The 18,572-nt window shown below is 43.6% G+C and overlaps 1 protein-coding gene across 3 annotated transcripts in view; it reads left to right on the top strand.

The window, feature by feature from the left end:
* ADAMTSL1 (ADAMTS like 1) overlaps positions 1–16,026 on the top strand; it is a 465,052-nt gene extending 449,026 nt beyond the window's left edge. For 2 of the 3 annotated variants that reach the window (XM_061200460.1, XM_061200461.1), the window contains 3 exons: positions 11,385–11,494; positions 12,284–12,504; positions 14,026–16,026. In XM_061200460.1, coding sequence (XP_061056443.1) covers positions 11,385–11,494; positions 12,284–12,504; positions 14,026–14,132 — 438 coding nt within the window. In that variant the 3' untranslated portion in view covers positions 14,133–16,026. Of the gene's footprint in view, positions 1–9,386; positions 9,487–11,384; positions 11,495–12,283; positions 12,505–14,025 lie in introns of those variants that run through there. The other variant, XM_061200463.1, reaches the window with a different exon arrangement.
* The last annotated feature ends 2,546 nt before the right edge of the window (positions 16,027–18,572 follow it).

Consider the following 18,572-nt stretch of genomic DNA (forward strand, 5'->3'; position numbering starts at 1 on the left):
GAACACTGCATTCTTGTTCCTCATCTTAGGGGAGAAGTTTTTAGTCTTCACTATTGAGGATGATGTTAGTTGTGGGTTTTTCATATATGGTCTTTATTATTTTGAGGTAGTTTCTTTCTACTCCTAGTTCTTCTAGTGTTTTTATCATGAAAGGGTGTTGAATTTTGTCAAGTGCTTTTTCTGCATCCGTTGAGATGATCATGTGTTTTTTCCCCTTCATTATGCTTATGTGGTATATTACAGTGATTAATTTTCATATGTTGAAACATCCTTACATTGCAAAACTAAATCCTACCTCTTCCTGGTGTTTATTCCTTTTATTATGCTGCTAAGTTTGGTTTGCTAGTATTTTGTTCAGGATTTCATCATCAATAATCAGAAGAGATATTATTCTTTAGTTTTCATTTCTTATAGCAGCTTTGTCTGGCTTTGGTATCAGGGTATTGCTGGCCTCATAGAATGAGTTAGGGAGTGTTCCCTCCCCTTCAAATTTCAGGAAGAGTTTGAGAAGAATTGGTATAAATTATTTTTTTAAATATTGGGTAGAATTCACCAGTGAGGCTTTCTGGTACAGGGCTTTTCTTTGTTGGGAGGTCTTTGATTACTGATTCAATCTCCTTACCACTCATAGGTCTACTCATATTTTTATTTCTTCATGATTCAGTCTTGGTGGGTTGTATGTTTCTAGGAAATTGTCCATTACATCTAGGTTATCCAATTTATTGGTGTACAGTTGTTCATAGTACTCTCATTTAATATTTTTTTTAATTTCTATAAAATCAGTAGTAATGGTGACACTTTCATTTCAGATTTTAATAATTTGAGTGCTCTATTTTGTTCGTAGTCAATGTAGCTAAAGTTGTCGTCTATTTTGTAGATCTTTAGGGAGAACCAATTTTTGGTTTCCCTGATTTTCTCTACTGTTTCTCTATTCCTTATCTCCACTCTATCATTTCTTTTCTTCTACTAGCTTTGGGTTTAGTTTGCCCTTCTTATTTCAGTTCCTTAAGGGCAGGTACTTTGAGATCTTTCTTTTTAATTTTTTATTTTATATTGGAGTATAGTTGATTTACAATGTTGTGTTAGTTTCAGGTATACAGAAAGTGATTCAGTTATACATATACCTATTCTTTTTCACATTCTTTTGCCATAGGTTATTACAGAATATTGAGGAGAGTTCCCTGTGCTATACAGAAGGTCCTTGCTGGTTATCTATTTTAAATATAGCAGTGTGTACGTGTCAATCCCAAACTCCCAAGCTATCCCTCCCCCACCCCACCCTTCCCCCCTGGTAACCATAGGTTCGTTTTCTAAGTCTGTTTCTGTTTAGTAAATAAGTTCATTTGTATCATTTTTAAAGATTCCTCATATAATCAATATCATATGATATTTGTCTTTCTCTGATTTACTTCACTTAGTATGATAATCTCCAGGTCCATCCATGTTGCTGCAAATGACATTCTTTCTTTTTAATGTCTGAATAATATTCCATTGTATATATGTACCATGTCTTCTTTATCCTTTCCTCTGTTGATGGACATTTAGGTTGCTTCCATGTCTTGGCTATTGTAAGTAGTGCTGCAATGAATATTGGGGTGCATGTATGTTTTTGAATTACAGTTTTCTCCAGATATATGCCCAGGAGTGGGATTGCAGGATAATGTGGTAGTGCTATTTTTAGTGTTTTAAGAAACCCGCATACTGTTCTCTATAGTGCTTGTACCAGTTTACATTCCCACCAACAGTGTAGGAGGGTTCCCTTTTCTCCACACCCTCTCCAGCATTTATTGTTTCTATACTTTTTGATGATGGCCATTCTGCTGGTGTGAGGTGATATCTCATTGTAGTTTTGATTTGCATTTCTCTAATAATTAGTGATGTTGAGCATCCTTTCATGTGCCTGTTGGCCATCTGTATGCCTTCTTTGGAGAAATGTCTAATTAGGTCTTCTGCCCATTGTTTGATTGGGTTGTTTGTTTTTTTTAATATTGAGCCCCATGATCTGTTTGTGTGCTTTGGAGATTAATCCCTGTGGGTTGCATTGTTTGCAAATATTTTCTCCCATTCTGTGGGTTCTCTTTTCATTTTGTTTATGGTTTCCTTTGCTGTACAAAAGTTTTTGAGTTTAATTAGGTCCCATTTGTTTATTTTTGTTTTTATTTCGATTACTCTAGGAGACAGATAGAAAAAGATACTGCTGTGATTTATGTCAGACTGTTCTGCCTGTGTTTTCCTCTAAGGGTTTTATGGTGTCTGGTCTTACATTTAAGTCTTTCTGTTTATTTTTGTGTATAGTGTTAGAGAATCTTCTAATTTCATTCTTTTACATGTAGCTGTCCAGTTTTCCCAGCACAGCTTATTGAAGAGACTGTCTTTTCTACATCGTCTAGTCTTGCCTCCTTTGTCGTAGATTAATTGACCATAGATGCGTGGGTTTATTTCTGGGCTTTCTTTCCTGTTCCGTGATCTGTATTTCTGTTTTTGTGCCAGTACCATACTGTTTCAATGACTAACTTTCTGGTATGATCTGAAGACAGGAAGCCTGATTCCTCCAGCTCCGTTTTTCTTTCTGAAGATTGCTTTGCCCATTTGGGGTCTTTTGTGTCTCCATACAAATTTTAAGATTTTTTGTTCTAGTTCTGTGAAAAATGCCATTGGTAATTTGATAGGGATTGCACTGAATCTGTAGATTGCCTTGGGTAGTATAGTCATTTTGCCAATATTGATTCTTCCAATCCAAGAACACGGTGTATCTTTCCAACTGTTTGTGTCATTTTTGATTTCCTTCATCAGCATCTTACAGTTTTCAGAGTACTGGTCTTTGGTCTCCTTAGGTAGGTTTATTCCTAAGTAAGTATTTTATTCTTTTTGATGAGATGGTAAATGGGATTGTTTCCTTATTTCTCATTCTGATCTTTCATTGTTAGTGTATAGGAATGCAAGAGATTTCTGTGTATGAATTTTGTATCCTGCAACTTTACCAAATTCATTGATGAGCTCCAATAGTTTTCTGGTAGCATCTTTAGGATTTTCTATATATAGTATCACGTCATCTGCAAATAGTGACAATTTTACTTCTTCTTTTCCCATTTGGATTCCTTTTATTTCTTTTTCTTCTCTGATTGCCACAGCTAGGACTTCAAGATTGTGTTGAATTAAAGTGGCAAGACAGGACATCCTTGTCTTCTTCCTGATCTTACAGGAAATGCTTTCAGTTTTTGACCATTGAGTATGGTGTTAGCTGTGGGTTTGTCATATGTGGTCTTTATTATGTTGAGGTAGGTTCCCTCCATGCCCACTCTCTGGAGAGTTTTAATCATAAATGGGTGTTGAATTTTATCAAAAGCTTTTTCTGCATCTATTGAGATGATCATATGGTTTTTTTATTCTTCAGTTTGTTGATGTGGTGTATCACGCTGATTGATTTGCGGATATTGAAAAAATCCTTGCGTCCCTGGGATAAATGTCACTTGATCACGGTGTATGATCCTTTTAATGTATTGTTGGATTCAGATTGCTAGTATTTTGGTGAGGTTTTTTTGCAGCTATGTTCATCAGTGATATCGGCCTGTAATTTTCTTTCTTTTGTGGTATCTTTCTTTGTCTCGTTTTGGTATCCTGGTGATGGTGACCTCATAGAATGAGTGTGGGAGTATTCCTTCCTCTGCGATTTTTTGGAATAGTTTCAGAAGGACAGGTATTAACTGTTCTCTAAATGTTTGATAGAATTAGCCTGTGAAGCAGTCTGGTCTTGGACTTTGGTTTGGTGGAAGTTTTTTAATCACCATTTCAATTTCAGCACTTGTGACTGCTCTGATCATCTTTTCTATTTCTTCCTGGTTCAGTCTCACAAGGTTGTGCTTTTCTAAGAATTTGTCCATTTCTTCCAGGTTGTCCATTTTATTGGCATATAGTTGCTTGTAGTAGTCTCTTATGATCCTTTGGATTTCTGTGGTGTCCATTGTAGCTTCTCCTTTTTCATTTCTAATTTTATTGATTTGAGCCCTCTTCCTCTTTTTCTTGATGCATCTGGCTAAAGGTTTATCAATTTTGTTTATCTTCTCAAAGAACCAGCTTTTAGTTTCATTGATCTTTTCTATTGTTTTGTCATCTCTATTTCATTTATTTCTGCTCTGATCTTTATGATTTCTTTCCTTCTACTAACTTTGGGTTTTGTTTGTTCTTCTTTCTCCAGTTGCTTTAGGTGTAAGGTTAGGTTGTTTATATGAGATTTTTCTTGTTTCCTGAGGTAGGATTGTATTGCTGTAAACTTCCCTCTTAGAACTGCTTTTGCCACATCCCATAGGTTTTGGATCATCAAGGGTTTTTTTGTTGTCATTTGTCTCTAGGTATTTTTTGATTTCCTCTTTGGTTTCTTCAGTGATCCATTGGTTGTTTAGTAGCATATCGTTTAGCCTCCATGTGTTTGTGTTTGTTTTTTTTTTTCTGTAATTGATTTCTAATCTCATAGCATTGTTTCAAAAAAGATGCTTGATATGATTTCAATTTTCTTAAATTGATCACAAACATGTGATCAAGTTTATAGCAATACAATATACAAGGAAATAATGTCATTTGCAGCAATAATGTCATTTGTAGCAATATTACTCAAACATTAAAAAGAAGGAAATAATGTCATTTGCAGCAATGTCATTTGGAGATTATCATACTAAGTGAAGTAAATCAGAGAAAGACAAATATCATATGATATTGATTATATGAGGAATCTTTCTTTAAAAATGATACAAATGAACTTATTTACTAAACAGAAACAGACTCACAGACTTAGAAAACGAACCTATGGTTACCAGGGGGGAAGGGTGGGGTGGGGGAGGGATAGATTGGGAGTTTGGGATTGACACGTACACACTGCTATATTTAAAACAGATAACCAACAAGGACCTTCTGTATAGCACAGGGAACTCTACTCAATATTCTGTAATAACCTATGGGAAAAGAATGTGAAAAAGAATGGGTATATGTATAACTGAATCACTTTCTGTATACCTGAAACTAACACAACATTGTAAATCAACTATACTCCAATATAAAATAAATTTTTAAAATTAAACAATTTAAAAATAGATAAACAAGAAAGACCTACTGTATAGCACAGGGAACTATATTCAGTATCTTGTAATAACCTATAATGGAAAAGAAAGAATATGAAAAATTATATATATACATATATGAATCACTTTGCTGTATACCAGAAACACAACATTGTAAGTAAACTATACTTCAATTTTTAAAATACATTAAAAATAATAGCATCTCTTGTAGATAGATTGCCAATCTATGCCTTTTGATTGGAGAGGCTTGTTTTTTCCATTTACATTTAAAGTAATTACTGATAAGGAAGGACTTACTTTTCCCACTGTTATTTGTCCTAGGTGTCTTATAGCTTCCCCCACTCATTACCTTCATTACTGCCTTCTTTAGTGTTTAGCTGGTGTTTTGGTTTTTGTGTTTTTTTTGAGTATAGTCTGTAGGTATTTAATTTGTGGTTGCTCTTGGAATTACATATAACATTCTAAAGGTATAACAATCTAGTTTTAGTTTATAGCAACTTAACTTCAACCACACACACAAACTCTATTCCTATAGAGCTCTGTTCCCTTTCCTATATGTTAATAATATAAAAGTTACATCTTTATACATTGCATACCTACTTACAGATATATAATTATTTTTAATGCATTTTGTCATTTAAATCCTATAGAAAATAAAAAGTGGAGTTAGTTACATACCAAAAGTATAATACCAATTTTTATATTTGCTCATGTATTTACATTTGCTGGCAATCTTTATATCTTCATATGGCTTGGAGTTACTGTCTTGCATCCTTTCATTTTAACCTGAGGGTCTCTCATGTTTCTTATAGTCAGGTATAGTGGTAATGAACTCCCTCTCATCTTATCTGTGAATATCTTAAGTTCACCCTCATTTCTGAATGACAGTTTTGCTGGATATAGAATTCTAGGTACATAGTTTTGTTTTGTTTTGTTTTCAGCACTTTAAAGATATAATTCTACTACCACCTTTTGGCCTGCAAGGGTTCTGCTGAGAAATCATCTGCTAATCTTTTTGAGGATCCCTTGTACCTGATGAGTCTATCTTGTTGATTTCAAGATTCTTTGTGTTTATTTGTAAGACAATTTCATTATATTGTGTCTCAGTGTGGTTCCCTTTGAGTTTATTTTATGTGGAATTTGTTGAGCTTTTTGGATTTTTAGATTTGTATCTTTCATCAAATTTGGGAAATGTTTGGCAATTATATCTTCAAATGATCTTGCTGCCCCTTTCTCTCTCCCTCCTTCTGGGACTCCTACATGTTGGTCCCATTGTCTTCATGTCTTTTCTTTCAGCTCATTAGACTCAATAATTTCAATTGTCCTGTTTTCAGGTTTGCTAATTGTTTCTTCTGTGTACTCAAACCTGCTGTTGAACTCTGCTAGTGAAATTTTCAATTCAGATGATATTGTATTTTTTAGCTCCAAAATTTGTTTAGTTTCTTTTTATAATTACTAACTCTTTGTTAATATCATTTTTTCTGATTTCCTTTAGTTCTTTATTCATGTTTTCCTTTAGTTCTTTTAACATGTTTTTCTTTAGATCTTTTAACATGTTTATGATGGTTGTTTTAAAGTCTTTGTTTAATACATTTGATGCCCTGCTTCTTTAGGGCTGGTTCTGCCACTTCACTTTCTTCCTTGCATGGGCAATGATTTCCTGTTTCTTTGAAGTGCTTATGATTTATTCTTGGAAATTGGGCATTATTGAAAAAAACAGACATCTCTCCCAGTCTTTGAATATACTTTCTCTGTGCCTGTGCACACCTTCACTGCTTAACTGGGTGTTCTCTGAACCTCGGGATCAGCCTGAGATGAAAGCTTAAGGTCTTCTCAGATCTTTCCTGAGCATATGTCTTGCCTGGGCCTGCTTGTGACTTTCAGAATTCCCCTTTATATATGGCTGCTTTTGAATGTCTTAATTTCCAAGATGGTCTCACCCCAGGTTGTCCCCAGGGCCTTAGGTGGTCTATTGCATGTCTCCATCTGTAATCTCCTGCCCCAAGTGTCTGTAGTCCCCTTGCAGCTTTCACAAGTAGTGGCTGCCACTTGATACCTGAGTTAGATGAGACCAGTCCTTCAGGTAGCCCTCTGACAGACAGGATAGAACATTACACACTGCAAATAGGATCTTCTCTGCTCCCTACAGATGGTGGGAGGAAAATGGGCTACTGCTGCCTCTAGACCAAAACTGCCATGCTATATACCCTGAGAAAAACCATAATTCAAAAAGATACATGTACCACAGTGTTCACTGCAGCACTATTTACGATAGCCAGGACATGGAAGCAACCTAAATGTCCATCAACAGATGACTGACTGGATAAAGATGATGTGGCACATATATACAATGGAATATTACTCAGCCATAAAAAAGAACGAAATTGAGTTATTTGTAGTGAGGTGGCTGGAGCTAGAGTCTGTCATGCAAAGTCAGTCAGAAACAGAAAAACAAATACTGTATGCTAACGCATATATATGGAATCTAAAAAAATGGTACTGATGAACCTAGGGGCAGGAATAAAGACACAGACATAGAGAACAGACTTGAGGACACGGCAGGTGGGGGGGGGGGGGGGGGCGCGGAGGGGAAGCTAGGACAAAGTGAGAGAGTAGCATTGACATATATACACTAACAAATGTAAAATAGATAGATAGCTAGTGGGAAGCTGCTACATAGCACAGGAAGATCAGCTCGATGCTTTGTGATGACCTAGAGGGGTGGGGTAGGGAGGGGATATGGGGACATATGTATGCATATGGCTGATTCACTCTGTTGTATAGCAGAAACTACCAAACACAACCTTGTAAAGCAATTATACTCCAATAAAGAAGGGGGAAAAAAACTGCCATGCTGGGGAAGGATGAGGGAAAACACCACAAATTTTCTTACTGTTTTGAAGGTAGATTTTTCTTTATTGGGCACTTGCTAGGTTGCTGTAGACCTCTGACTTTTTCAGAATTCCTATAAGATTAGTTCAGCCAGTTTCCAGTTGCTTTTTGATGTTTCTGTGTGTGAATGAGGACTTAGAGCTACCTAGTCTGCCATTTTGCTGATGTCTTTTGACCACAATTGGGAATTCTTGAAGGAGTGATATGTCTCCAGGAGCCCTATTTCTTCCACTCTCATTTGTTTCTCTACTCATTGCTGGTTTGACTTCAGTGCCAATTGCCACACTGAAACTGCCCCTCACAGGGTCACCAGTGCAGCCTATAAGTCAAGTTCCACTGGGTACTGCCAATTCTTACTCTATCTTGTTTGTTCTTTTTGACACATTTTGATACTACTGACCCTTTTTCCTTTCTGGAAACTCCTTTGTTGGTCTCTGTGAATACATTTTCTAAGTTCTTTTTTTTCTCCTTTCCTGCAGTTTAATTCCTTTTTTTTCTCCTCTTCCTGCAGTGTCCCCCAGGGTTCTGCCCTAAGCCTTGTCATCTCATGCTTTCCCTCCCCTTGGGTTATACTACCTATGACTCCTAGCCACCACTGGTCTACTGATGACTTTCAAATGGATAGTGTTTAGCACAGCTCTCTTTTAGGTCACAGATCTATATATCCACCTGCTTATGAACATATATATTTGGATATTTCACAAACATCTCATACAAAACATCTTCAAAACAAATTCTTATCTTTATGTTCAGTCCATAAACCTGAGACTCATCTTAGCTCCCTCCCTGTCTTTTATCCCTGTCAAGGCACCACTGAAGCCATGTGAATCATACTTTCATGGAATCTTCTCTCCATTTCTATTGCCCAGTGCCTTCATTTTGATCAGCAAAATTTGTTACCTAGATTACTTTCTCCAGTCTATTCACTTTCCAATTCAATTACTGTACTGCTGACAGAATAATCTTTTTAAAGAGTAACTCTGATCGTGACACTCCCACTTAAAAACCTTTCTAGGTGCCTCCCCTCCCCCACCCCAACAAAGTGGCATTCATAAGAAAATCCAAACTCCTCAGACAGCATACAATATTTCTCATGATCTGGCACACGTTTTACAGCCACATTTATAATTCTACCTCTCATATAATTCTCCTGCAAACATTCCAGGGCTGTTTTTGCCATCATTCTTTCACATACGCTTTTATGGAACACATTCCCTACCCAAGACAGGTGCCTCATAAATGTATGTTGGATTAAAAGAAGAAAGTTGAATTATTACATGAAGCCAGGTTGTTAGACTAAAACCAGCATGGTTTTCAAAGACTTCAAAGAGGTAGGAAGATGAAGGAATAGATCTTTCTTTGAATGACACTCTTCCAAAAGGATTTTCTTGTCAGAAACTATTATCATTTTCATTCTTACAGGAGTGGAATATGGAGGTTTGGTGGGCATCTATAGTTTGAATCACATCCCAACAATATATCACCAATGCAAAAATATTAAAAGGGGGGCTTCCCTGGTGGTGCAGTGGTTAAGAATCCGCCTGCCAATGCAGGGGACACAGGTTCCAGCCCTGGTCAAGGAAGATCCCACATGCCGTGGAGCAGCTAAGCCCATGCGCCACAACTACTGAGCCTGCGCTCTAGAGCCCACAAGCCCCAACTACTTAGCCCACGTGCCTAGAGCCCATGCTCTGCAATGAGAAGCCACCGCCATGAGAAGCCTGTGCGCCACAATGAAGAGTAGCCCCTGCTCGCCGCAACTAGAGAAAGCCTGCGCACAGCAACGAAGACCCAACGCAGCCAAAAAATAAAATAAATTTATAAAAAATTATATTAAAAGGATTTTGAGATCAAGCAGTTCCCTGTAATTTGTAATGCCTCAAGCCTTGCTACTCTTTAAAGTATTGTCCATGGACCAATAACATTGGCATTATCTGACAGCTTTTAGAAATTCAGCATGGATGAATTAATTAAGCTGGGTGAACAGAGTGAGAAATTCAACAAAATGATAGAAAATATTAAAAAGTACCAAATAGAAGTCACAGAAGAAAATATTAAAAAGTACCAAATAGAAGTCACAGAGCTGAAGAACGCATTAACTGAAAATTGTTAAGGTGTTCAACAACAGACTACATGAAGCAAACAAAGGCTCAGTGAATTAGAAGTCAGGGCAGTGGAACTCACCTAATCAGAGAAGGAAAAAAAGTGATGCTAGATTAAAGGGCTTGCATTATATAGGTCCCAGAAGGAAAAGAAAGTGAGAAAGGGGCAGAAATCCTGTTTGAAGAAATACTGAAAGATTCCCTAACCTGGGGAAGGAACTAGACACCCAGCTCCAGGAAGCCCATAGGGTTCCAAATAAGATGAACACAAAGAGATCATAAATAATCCCACATATATAAGGTCAAAAAGAATGAAATCTTGCCATTTGTAACAACATGAATGGACCTCAAGGGCATTCTGCTAAGTTAGATAAGTCATAGAGAGAGAGACAAATACCATATGATCTCTCTTATATGTGGAATATATATTTTTTTAAAAAAAGCAAGCTCATAGATACAGAGAACAGATTGGTGTTGCCAGAGGTGGGGGTGGGGTGTGGGAATAATGGGTGAAGGGCTCAAAGACTAAAAAAATAAATAAAATGTTAAACAAAACAGGATTTCTGCTTATAATTTTAAGGGTCAACAGCTCCCCTGTGGACCCCTAGGAGTCCAGATACTTCCAAGTTAAGAGCCCTTGCTCTAAAGTGACCTCCAAGGGATGTCTGTCCCTTTACCCTACTCAAATAGCAGATGTTTCGTATTTTACAGACACCATCGTTGGTGGCGGTTTTTACCATGATAGTCTGGCTCTGCCAACCCTGGAGAGAGCTTAACCATCTCCATGAGCATGGACTAACTATACACACCTAAGTCTACTTTTGTTCAGCCACCCTTGGTTTATCCTGGAGAAAATGAAACCAAAGAAAGGAAAGAAACCATGGACTTGGTTACTTGGATGAATTTAGCAAGAAAACAATAAACCAAATTACCCTCTGGACTGAAGGAGGGAAGGGGGGCTTATTGAGAGGTGTTCAACTCTAAAGCTTACCACCACATTCCTAGTACATTATGCCAAGATTAACCTTCCATATGGTTACTCTGGGAGGGGGCTGACATCTCTGACTGGCTCTATACTGCCATTAGCCATTTGCTAGCAGAATACTCACAGACCACAGCAAAGCTAACCCTCCCACTGTGGACTAAGAACAAATGTGCTGGTGGATATCCTTCAAGTTGGTGTAAAGAGGGGCAAGGTAAATGATCTCAGGGCCTCAAACAAGCCGCTGCACAAGGATCTTTTGCCCCACGCAGCCTGGGCATTGCAGCCTGTCCTGTGACTCGGCTAACGTGTATGTCACCTGTTTCTGCTTCCCAGTGCAACGGGCCTTGCGTCGGGCCTCGCCTCGCCGTGCAGCACAGACAAGTCTTCTGCCAGACCCGGGATGGCATCACTTTACCATCAGAGCAGTGCAGCACCCTTCCGAGGTAAGAGAGAGCCATGGACTGCCTTTTCCCAGGCCCTGTGTCAATAGCACGGAAAGATGGTGGCAAGTAAACGTTTCTCCTCCCACCTTCCATGGTCCCAGCGGTCAGACATTCTTCCCTTTCACCTCCATTCTCCCCAGGTCACTGGCCTCCTAAAGGCAGATGGCTCAGTGGTGGCCTCGTGCTTACTGAATGGGCCAGGCTGGGCTTTCCCCTTTCGGAGATGGAGAGAGAATGCAGAGGATGCTGTTCCCCTGAGGAGGCCTGATGGCACAAGAGACCCGTGCTGGCTACAGGGCGGGCAGGAGGTCAGGTCCACAAAGTGGGCACCAGACCCCAAGGGCTCCACCAGCCTCTCACTCTTGTCCACCTCCCTCTAGAAATTATGCTGAGACCCCTGTCCCCAGGTCTCAGCCTACCATTCCTCTCCAGCCCCCAGCCCCTGTCATCCTTCCTTCCCTTGGGGAGAGGGCTCATCACCCCCCTCGCTAAGGTCCCAGCCCCTGAGAGCGGCTCTGCCAGCCCCCACCCTGGTAGAGCTCATTCTCAGATCATGCAGTGACATGGACATTGCAGAGATGAGCAGACAGAGGCCCAGTTAGAGGAAGGGGTCTTCTGAGACCCTACAGCCGTTCAGTAACAGAGCAGAGATCAGAACCCAGGGCTGGCAGCACTGGGAGTTCTCAGGGATACCTGAGATTTTGGGGTTTCCAGCACTGTTCTCACATCTGCTCCCCTGATTCAGCCCCCAGAGAGGCAGACCCTAATCCTGCCACCCTCCTACCACAGGCCCGTGAGCACCCAGAACTGCTGGTCCGAAGCCTGTGGCGTACACTGGAGGGTCAGCCTGTGGAGCCTGTGCACGGCGACCTGCGGCAACTACGGTTTCCAGTCCCGGCGCGTGGAGTGCGTGCACGCCCGCAGCAGCAAGGCGGTGCCCGAGCACCTGTGCTCCTGGGGGCCCCGGCCCACCAACTGGCAGCGCTGCAACGTCACCCCGTGTGAAAACAGTACGTTCCAACCCCACAGAGCCTTCTGCAGATTCCCCACGAGGCGTCAGGTGCAGCGGGCAGTCCCCGGAACTGAGCCTGAGCATAGGGCAGTGGACCAGCTTTCCCAAGGATCCTGAGCTAGGGCTGGAGTTGTGTATTTTCAGAGGGTGCGTGGGTGCATGCGGGCGAGCAAAGGTGCGTGGAAGGATGTATGTGCGCGTGTCCAGGCCACAAGAGATGGCTCGGTGTGGCCCAAGGGCTCCATCCTGGCCCCTGCGACAGCCAGGTGCTTTTGGCCAAGTGCTGGATGAAACCAGCCTCCAGCTCACCTACAGCAGTTTGGCTGGTACCCAGAGGGGACAACTAAACAATGGCTCTTGGGGAGAAAGCACTGTTTGCATCCAAGCAGCACACAGAGCACCTCCCGCTCAGCCAACCCTGCACCCATCACGGCTCTGCGTCTCACAGAACAAGGACCTGCCAACCCCCGGCCTCCTTCGCAGCCCCGTGGGCACCCACCGGTCTGTGCAGGAGCCACACCTGGGATCTGATACTCATTCACTCCCTCTTCCCTCAAGTCTAGCTCCTCCTCCTTAGCCCAACACCAGCATTTGTATCCCCATTGGGCAAGGATCTATTTTTTTCTTCCTCTGGACCCAAAACAAATGGAGGTGCTTCTCCACAAGGAAGGAGACAAAGCATGAAGCAAAGAAAAGGGAATTTTTAAATGTTGCTGTGCAGTTTCCCCCACAAACAGGGCCACACTGAGCCTCCGATTCCCCACGCTGAGCAGATGCCATGTCGGCCAACAGTGCCAGTCCTTTTTCTAGACGGGGTGGGATTGTCTGTGTCCTCTTGTGTGATGCTGACCCATCTTTGTCAGCTCCCCACACTCAGGACCAGTGTTCCATGAAAGTAGTTCAGACTTACTGTATTAACCACAGATGTCCACAGCCCGAATCCACGCCAGTATTAAAGACCCATCAGCCTGTGCCAGTACTGAACTAGGATGCCAAGGCGCTCTGGTAGGCACGGTGAGGGGAAGGAGTAGAGAGGCTTGGGAGAGAGGACGAGCAAGTGAAGCTTCACGGGGGCAAGGAGGGCTCACGTTACAGGGGATGAAGCTACCAGGCAGGTCCTCACTCGCACACCACCCCGAAGTGAGCAGAATTTAGTCCTTCCGGGAACCATCTCAAGGAGGAAGAGCGTCAGTCAGATACTCCAACGCCATGGGAAAAGGCCACCTTGCCTAGGAGGTGAGGCGGTCCCGAGCGCCTTCGGGAAGGAAAGGGGGCTATCAGAAAGGCCGCAGAGCCCCAATATTCGGCCCCCAGCCGCAGCCCGAGCCGCCCCCATGGTTGGCAGCCTGGGGAGCAAATGGCCAAGCTCCGCCGGAGCAAGGCCAGCCCAGGGGTGCTGGACAGTGGTGGCCCCTCCAGCACGGGAGTCTGGTGCCCAAGGCAGACCCCAGGAGGCACCCAGTGGCCACGGCTTTTACCAAGCCTCCATTTCACATCTCCTTTCTGTCCCCTTTCCCAGTGGAGTGCAGAGATACCACCAGGTACTGTGAGAAGGTGAAACAGCTGAAACTCTGCCAACTCAGCCAGTTCAAATCTCGCTGCTGTGGAACTTGCGGCAAAGCGTGAAGACAGGACGCGGGGAGAACGCTACCCTGGCAGCACGGAGGACTCACGCAACCACCTTGGACAGAACTTAAGCTTTCTTCGTTTTATTTATTTATTTCCCCCTCTCCACCTCCACCACACACACCCTCATCAACCTCCTCCCTTGCCCTTCCCCCTCCCCAGACATGAGGACCCCAGCATGTCTTCTCTCTCAGTTAGCTGGAGGACAGAGTGAGGGGACAGGACAAGGACGGAGGTCTAACGGAGGTTGCAGAGCAGGCCGGGCCAGACAGAAAGAGCTCCCTGGAAGAGCCAGCTCCCTCCCAAACCTGGGTCCCAGAGAGACCTAGCAAGAGGCCAGCACAGCCCCCCCCAGGGCCAGCAGGGAGCCGGAGCCAACGGCAGACGGGAGAGAGAGACAGAAGGGGAGGGTGCCAGAGGGTTTGTGAAGCAGCGGTACTGACTCCAGACAACCAACAGCATCTCTCCTGGCAGGAGATGGTTTAGGCAGGGGAGGGAGGACACCATCCGTGCTGAGAACCCAGCCCAGAACTCAGCTCTTCCAGTGGGGGGCACAGAGCAGTGAGAACTCAAAACACGGTGGAGGTAAAGGGGAGCCAATCCAAGTAGACCTAAAGCGCACAGCGATGCAGAAAACGAAGTGGGGAAGGAAGGGACAGAAGCACAAAGAAGCCTGTGCGTGTTCCTGAGAGGGAGAGCGAAGGGGACGGGGAGCGAGCGGGCAGCCACACGAGGCTCTGAGCCCCGAGCCCCAGTGCCTGGTGTACCGGTGCAGGCTCAGGGGGGGCTGCGGTGCTCAGCTCTGGGCTCAGCACGGGCCCAGGCCGCGTGCAGGAGGTATGCCCTCCCTGCGGCAGAGAGGGGTCCCCTAGCGAGCCGCTCAGTGAACCTCTGCCCGTGCCCCCATGGCGGAGCTGGTGAGACGGCGGGGCCTAGCTGTGCAGTCGGGCCACCCCTGGCGTCTCCAAATCAAGCATCCCCCAGCCCGGAACGAAATGCTGACCTGGGTCAGGGTGTTTCGCTCATGAGTAGGCTGGGTTTCCTGCCTATATGGTTTTTACTGCTCCACTTGAGGGCCAAGGACTGGGGTCAGCTGGCCAAAAACCAACCCACTATTCAAGCTGCCAGAGTATCCATCAGATGAGAGCGACCGGGGCACCGGTGGAACCGCAGGCTAGCGTGGTCCCCTCCCGGGGCACGGTGACAGCTGCCCCTGTATTCAGACAACAGGCCGGGGCGGGGCAATGGGGCACAGAGGCAAAGCCAAAGGATAACTAAAGCTTCCCAGACAGTCCTCAAAGGCTTTTCAACCCATTCCCTCCACACAGTGAAATACTATGAACTCTACCAGAATTAACATACATTGGTTTTGCTAACTCAGTGGGCAAAGCAGCATACACACTCCAGTAATGCCCGTCAGCTACAGTAACGTGACTGCAGCAAAGTCAAGTGGCAAAACTGAAAATTTGGGACACTGTGGCTCATTGTCAATGAAAGCTCTCGCTCAGCAGAGTGGTTTGGGGCGAGTGATTTTGGCCTGCGCCCCCCATCCCAGTGGCCACCATTTAGTAGCAGCTGGGGCAGAGCAGGGTGGCCAGAGTCACTCACCCCTCAGCCAAACCGCCCCCTCACATACAGACTCGCAAAACGTCACACACCCCGGGGCCACCACTGACATCAGGGCTGCATTTTCTAGCCAGCCTGGAAGTACAAGTTAGTAGGGGAGACATTATGCTTTGTCCTCCCCAGGTGAGCTATGGACAGTTAAGGCAGTTCTTTCTTCCTCACCACAATAATGGGCTCTAAGAAATCATGTTCCTAAAAATCAGTGTAATGTTTATTTAAAATAAAAGAGAATGTTTTCTATGTATATCTTTTGTGAATATTTATTAGGATTTCCTGTATAAAAAAGTGCAATATTAATAATTGTACATTGTCTTCCAGAAAAAAAAACAAAATATTTGGGGGACTTTTTATTAACTTCCTGCAGTTGTGTTCCTGTAAACTTGGTGGTGATTATTGTATTGTTCCTATTTTTAATAGAACCTGATGTTTAACTCTGGATCCATTCACTGTGTACAGAATACATTGTAAAAGCTAGCACAGGATGACAGGGCAATAAGAGGGGATTCGTTTGTGGCACAATAGTTATGCATGGAATGTGGAAGACAGATTGCATACTACTACTAATGTGGTTGATAATTTCTAGTTCAATAGCTATGGAAAACCAGTGGCCAATATTTCCATTTCCTAGATAGCAGGTGTCCTCCAGCTCCACCACGTGTCGAGTTGTAGCAGGTGGAGGTGGGTTTCAGAGCGAGCCTGGAGGACCGAGGTTTGGGGTGGGCAGCAGCGTGCTCCTTGCATGAGATGAATGTACATTTACTGTTTGTTCTGTGAATTGTGACTCAGCAGCACCAGAAGATTATTAGGGCTGCTGAAGAATGTGGAAGGAGGCACTTCCTTCTCTAAAACACAAAACTCTATTTATATTTTTTGTACAGATAATACAGCTTATTTATTTAAATCTTGTCGTCCGAGTCTCTATTAAGCTCAGCCTTCCTATCTTGTTTTGGGCAGGGGGGTGAGGCTGGTTCCCAGTCACTTACGTGAGTTTGGCTAAAATGGAAGAATCGCAGTTTTCAGCTTTGCATGGGAAGCTGGGGGCCATGAACCCAGAGGAGCTAGATATGCACAAACTGAGGCTTAGTGCTGTCTTTGACAATCATCTCCTTTATGACCCTATGTATCAGCAGACCTCGGAGATATTGAGGATTTGGTTCCAGACCACTGCAGTAAAGCAAATATCACAATAAAGGAATTCCCACGAATTTTTTGGTTTCCCAGTGCATATAAAAATTATGTTTACACTATACTGTAGTCTATTAAGTGTATAATAGCATTATGTCTTTAAAAACAATGTACATACCTTAAGTAAAAATACTTTTTTGCTAGAAAATGCTAAAAGTCACCTGAGCCTTCAGCAAGTCATAGTAGTAACATCAAAGATCACTGATCACAGATCACCATAACAAATGTAATAATGATGAACATTTTGAAATATTGTGAGAATTAACAAAATGTGACACAAAGACACAGAGTGAGCAAATGTAGTTTGAAAACTGGCGCCAACAGACCTGCTCAGGGTGGGGTTGCCACAAACCTTCCATTTGTAACACACACAGTATCTGCGATCCATAATAGAGCAAAGCACAATGAAGCGTGGTATGCCTGTAGTGGGAAGAAGGGAGCCACAGCACCTTCAGGAAGAAGAGCAAGTGCAGGCATCTCCGGGGGTGTGTGCAAACTCGGGAGCAGGCGGGGTCTCACCCCCGGGCAGGCTTCCTGCCCCCGAGGGCACGCACAGCGCGCAGTGGCTGCGTGCTGAAATCCTGGGTGTGCATCCTTGGCGGGGCTCCCATCTATAGATCATTCCTACATTCAATCCTCACATGCACCCTATGATCATCTCCATTGACATGTGGGTAGACAGAGACCCACAGAAGCCCAAGGTCACCCAGAAGGTCACCCAAGGTCAAACCTGAGCAGTCTGGCTTTTGAGCCAGAGCCTTGCTCTTCCCCGTGATGCCGGCCTCAGCTCCTCTGTGCGCAAGCCGAGCAGGTGTGGCCGCTCAGGTGCGGGCACCTTTCTCTCCTACCGCTCAGAGGTTGGGAGAAGACGATGGTGGGACTTTTAATGGAGTTGTTGCTTTCTCACCCCCTAAAATCAATTCTCATGGCATTGTAGGGCTCCTAGCTCCCCCTATTTTTAAAGCATTTAATAAAGCTACTATAGAGAGTGCAGAAGAAAACAAAAGCATACTTGTAGAGTTCTTTATAAACAGGCTCTGGTGAAAGGGCAGCGTGTCCCCAGACCCAGACGATGTCCACACAGGGACCTTTGTGAGATACGCTCCAGGGGACCCCAGCCTGAAAGCCCAACTCCAGCCAGTTTCCAGCAACTCACCCCAGCACGTGACACTCTGTTGAACAGCGTAAAAATATGCCAGAAAGCTCTTCTTGAAATTCTAATTATTTTCTAAGGAGTTGTGGGGTTTGCTTTAAAGAAAAGACCGATGCTAGCGCTATAAGTACACACATACCAGCAACCAAACAATGTTCCACAGAGACCCCCATGGAGGGTTGGAGGTTAAGAGTCAGAGACGCCAGAGCAAAAACCCAGGAAGGCTCAAAGGGTGGGAAGGGCTCAGACAGAATGTATGGAAAATCTTCCTGCCAAAATCACAAAGCTCAGCAGGGGAAAAAGAGAGATTCTGACCAAGATGCCACCAACCACAGTGTAAAAGTTTGGAATCTTAACCATGAGCCAGTCCTAGGATTGTAACTCCTCATGCGAGAGTGCCCTGCTTGGCCTCAGAAGTTTCCAGGACTTCGACAAGATGAGCTCAGAAAATCTGTGGGCCCATCGAGACCAGAATG

This window comes from Eubalaena glacialis, chromosome 9 (genome assembly GCF_028564815.1).
Source record: "Eubalaena glacialis isolate mEubGla1 chromosome 9, mEubGla1.1.hap2.+ XY, whole genome shotgun sequence".
Lineage (NCBI taxonomy): Eukaryota > Metazoa > Chordata > Mammalia > Artiodactyla > Balaenidae > Eubalaena > Eubalaena glacialis.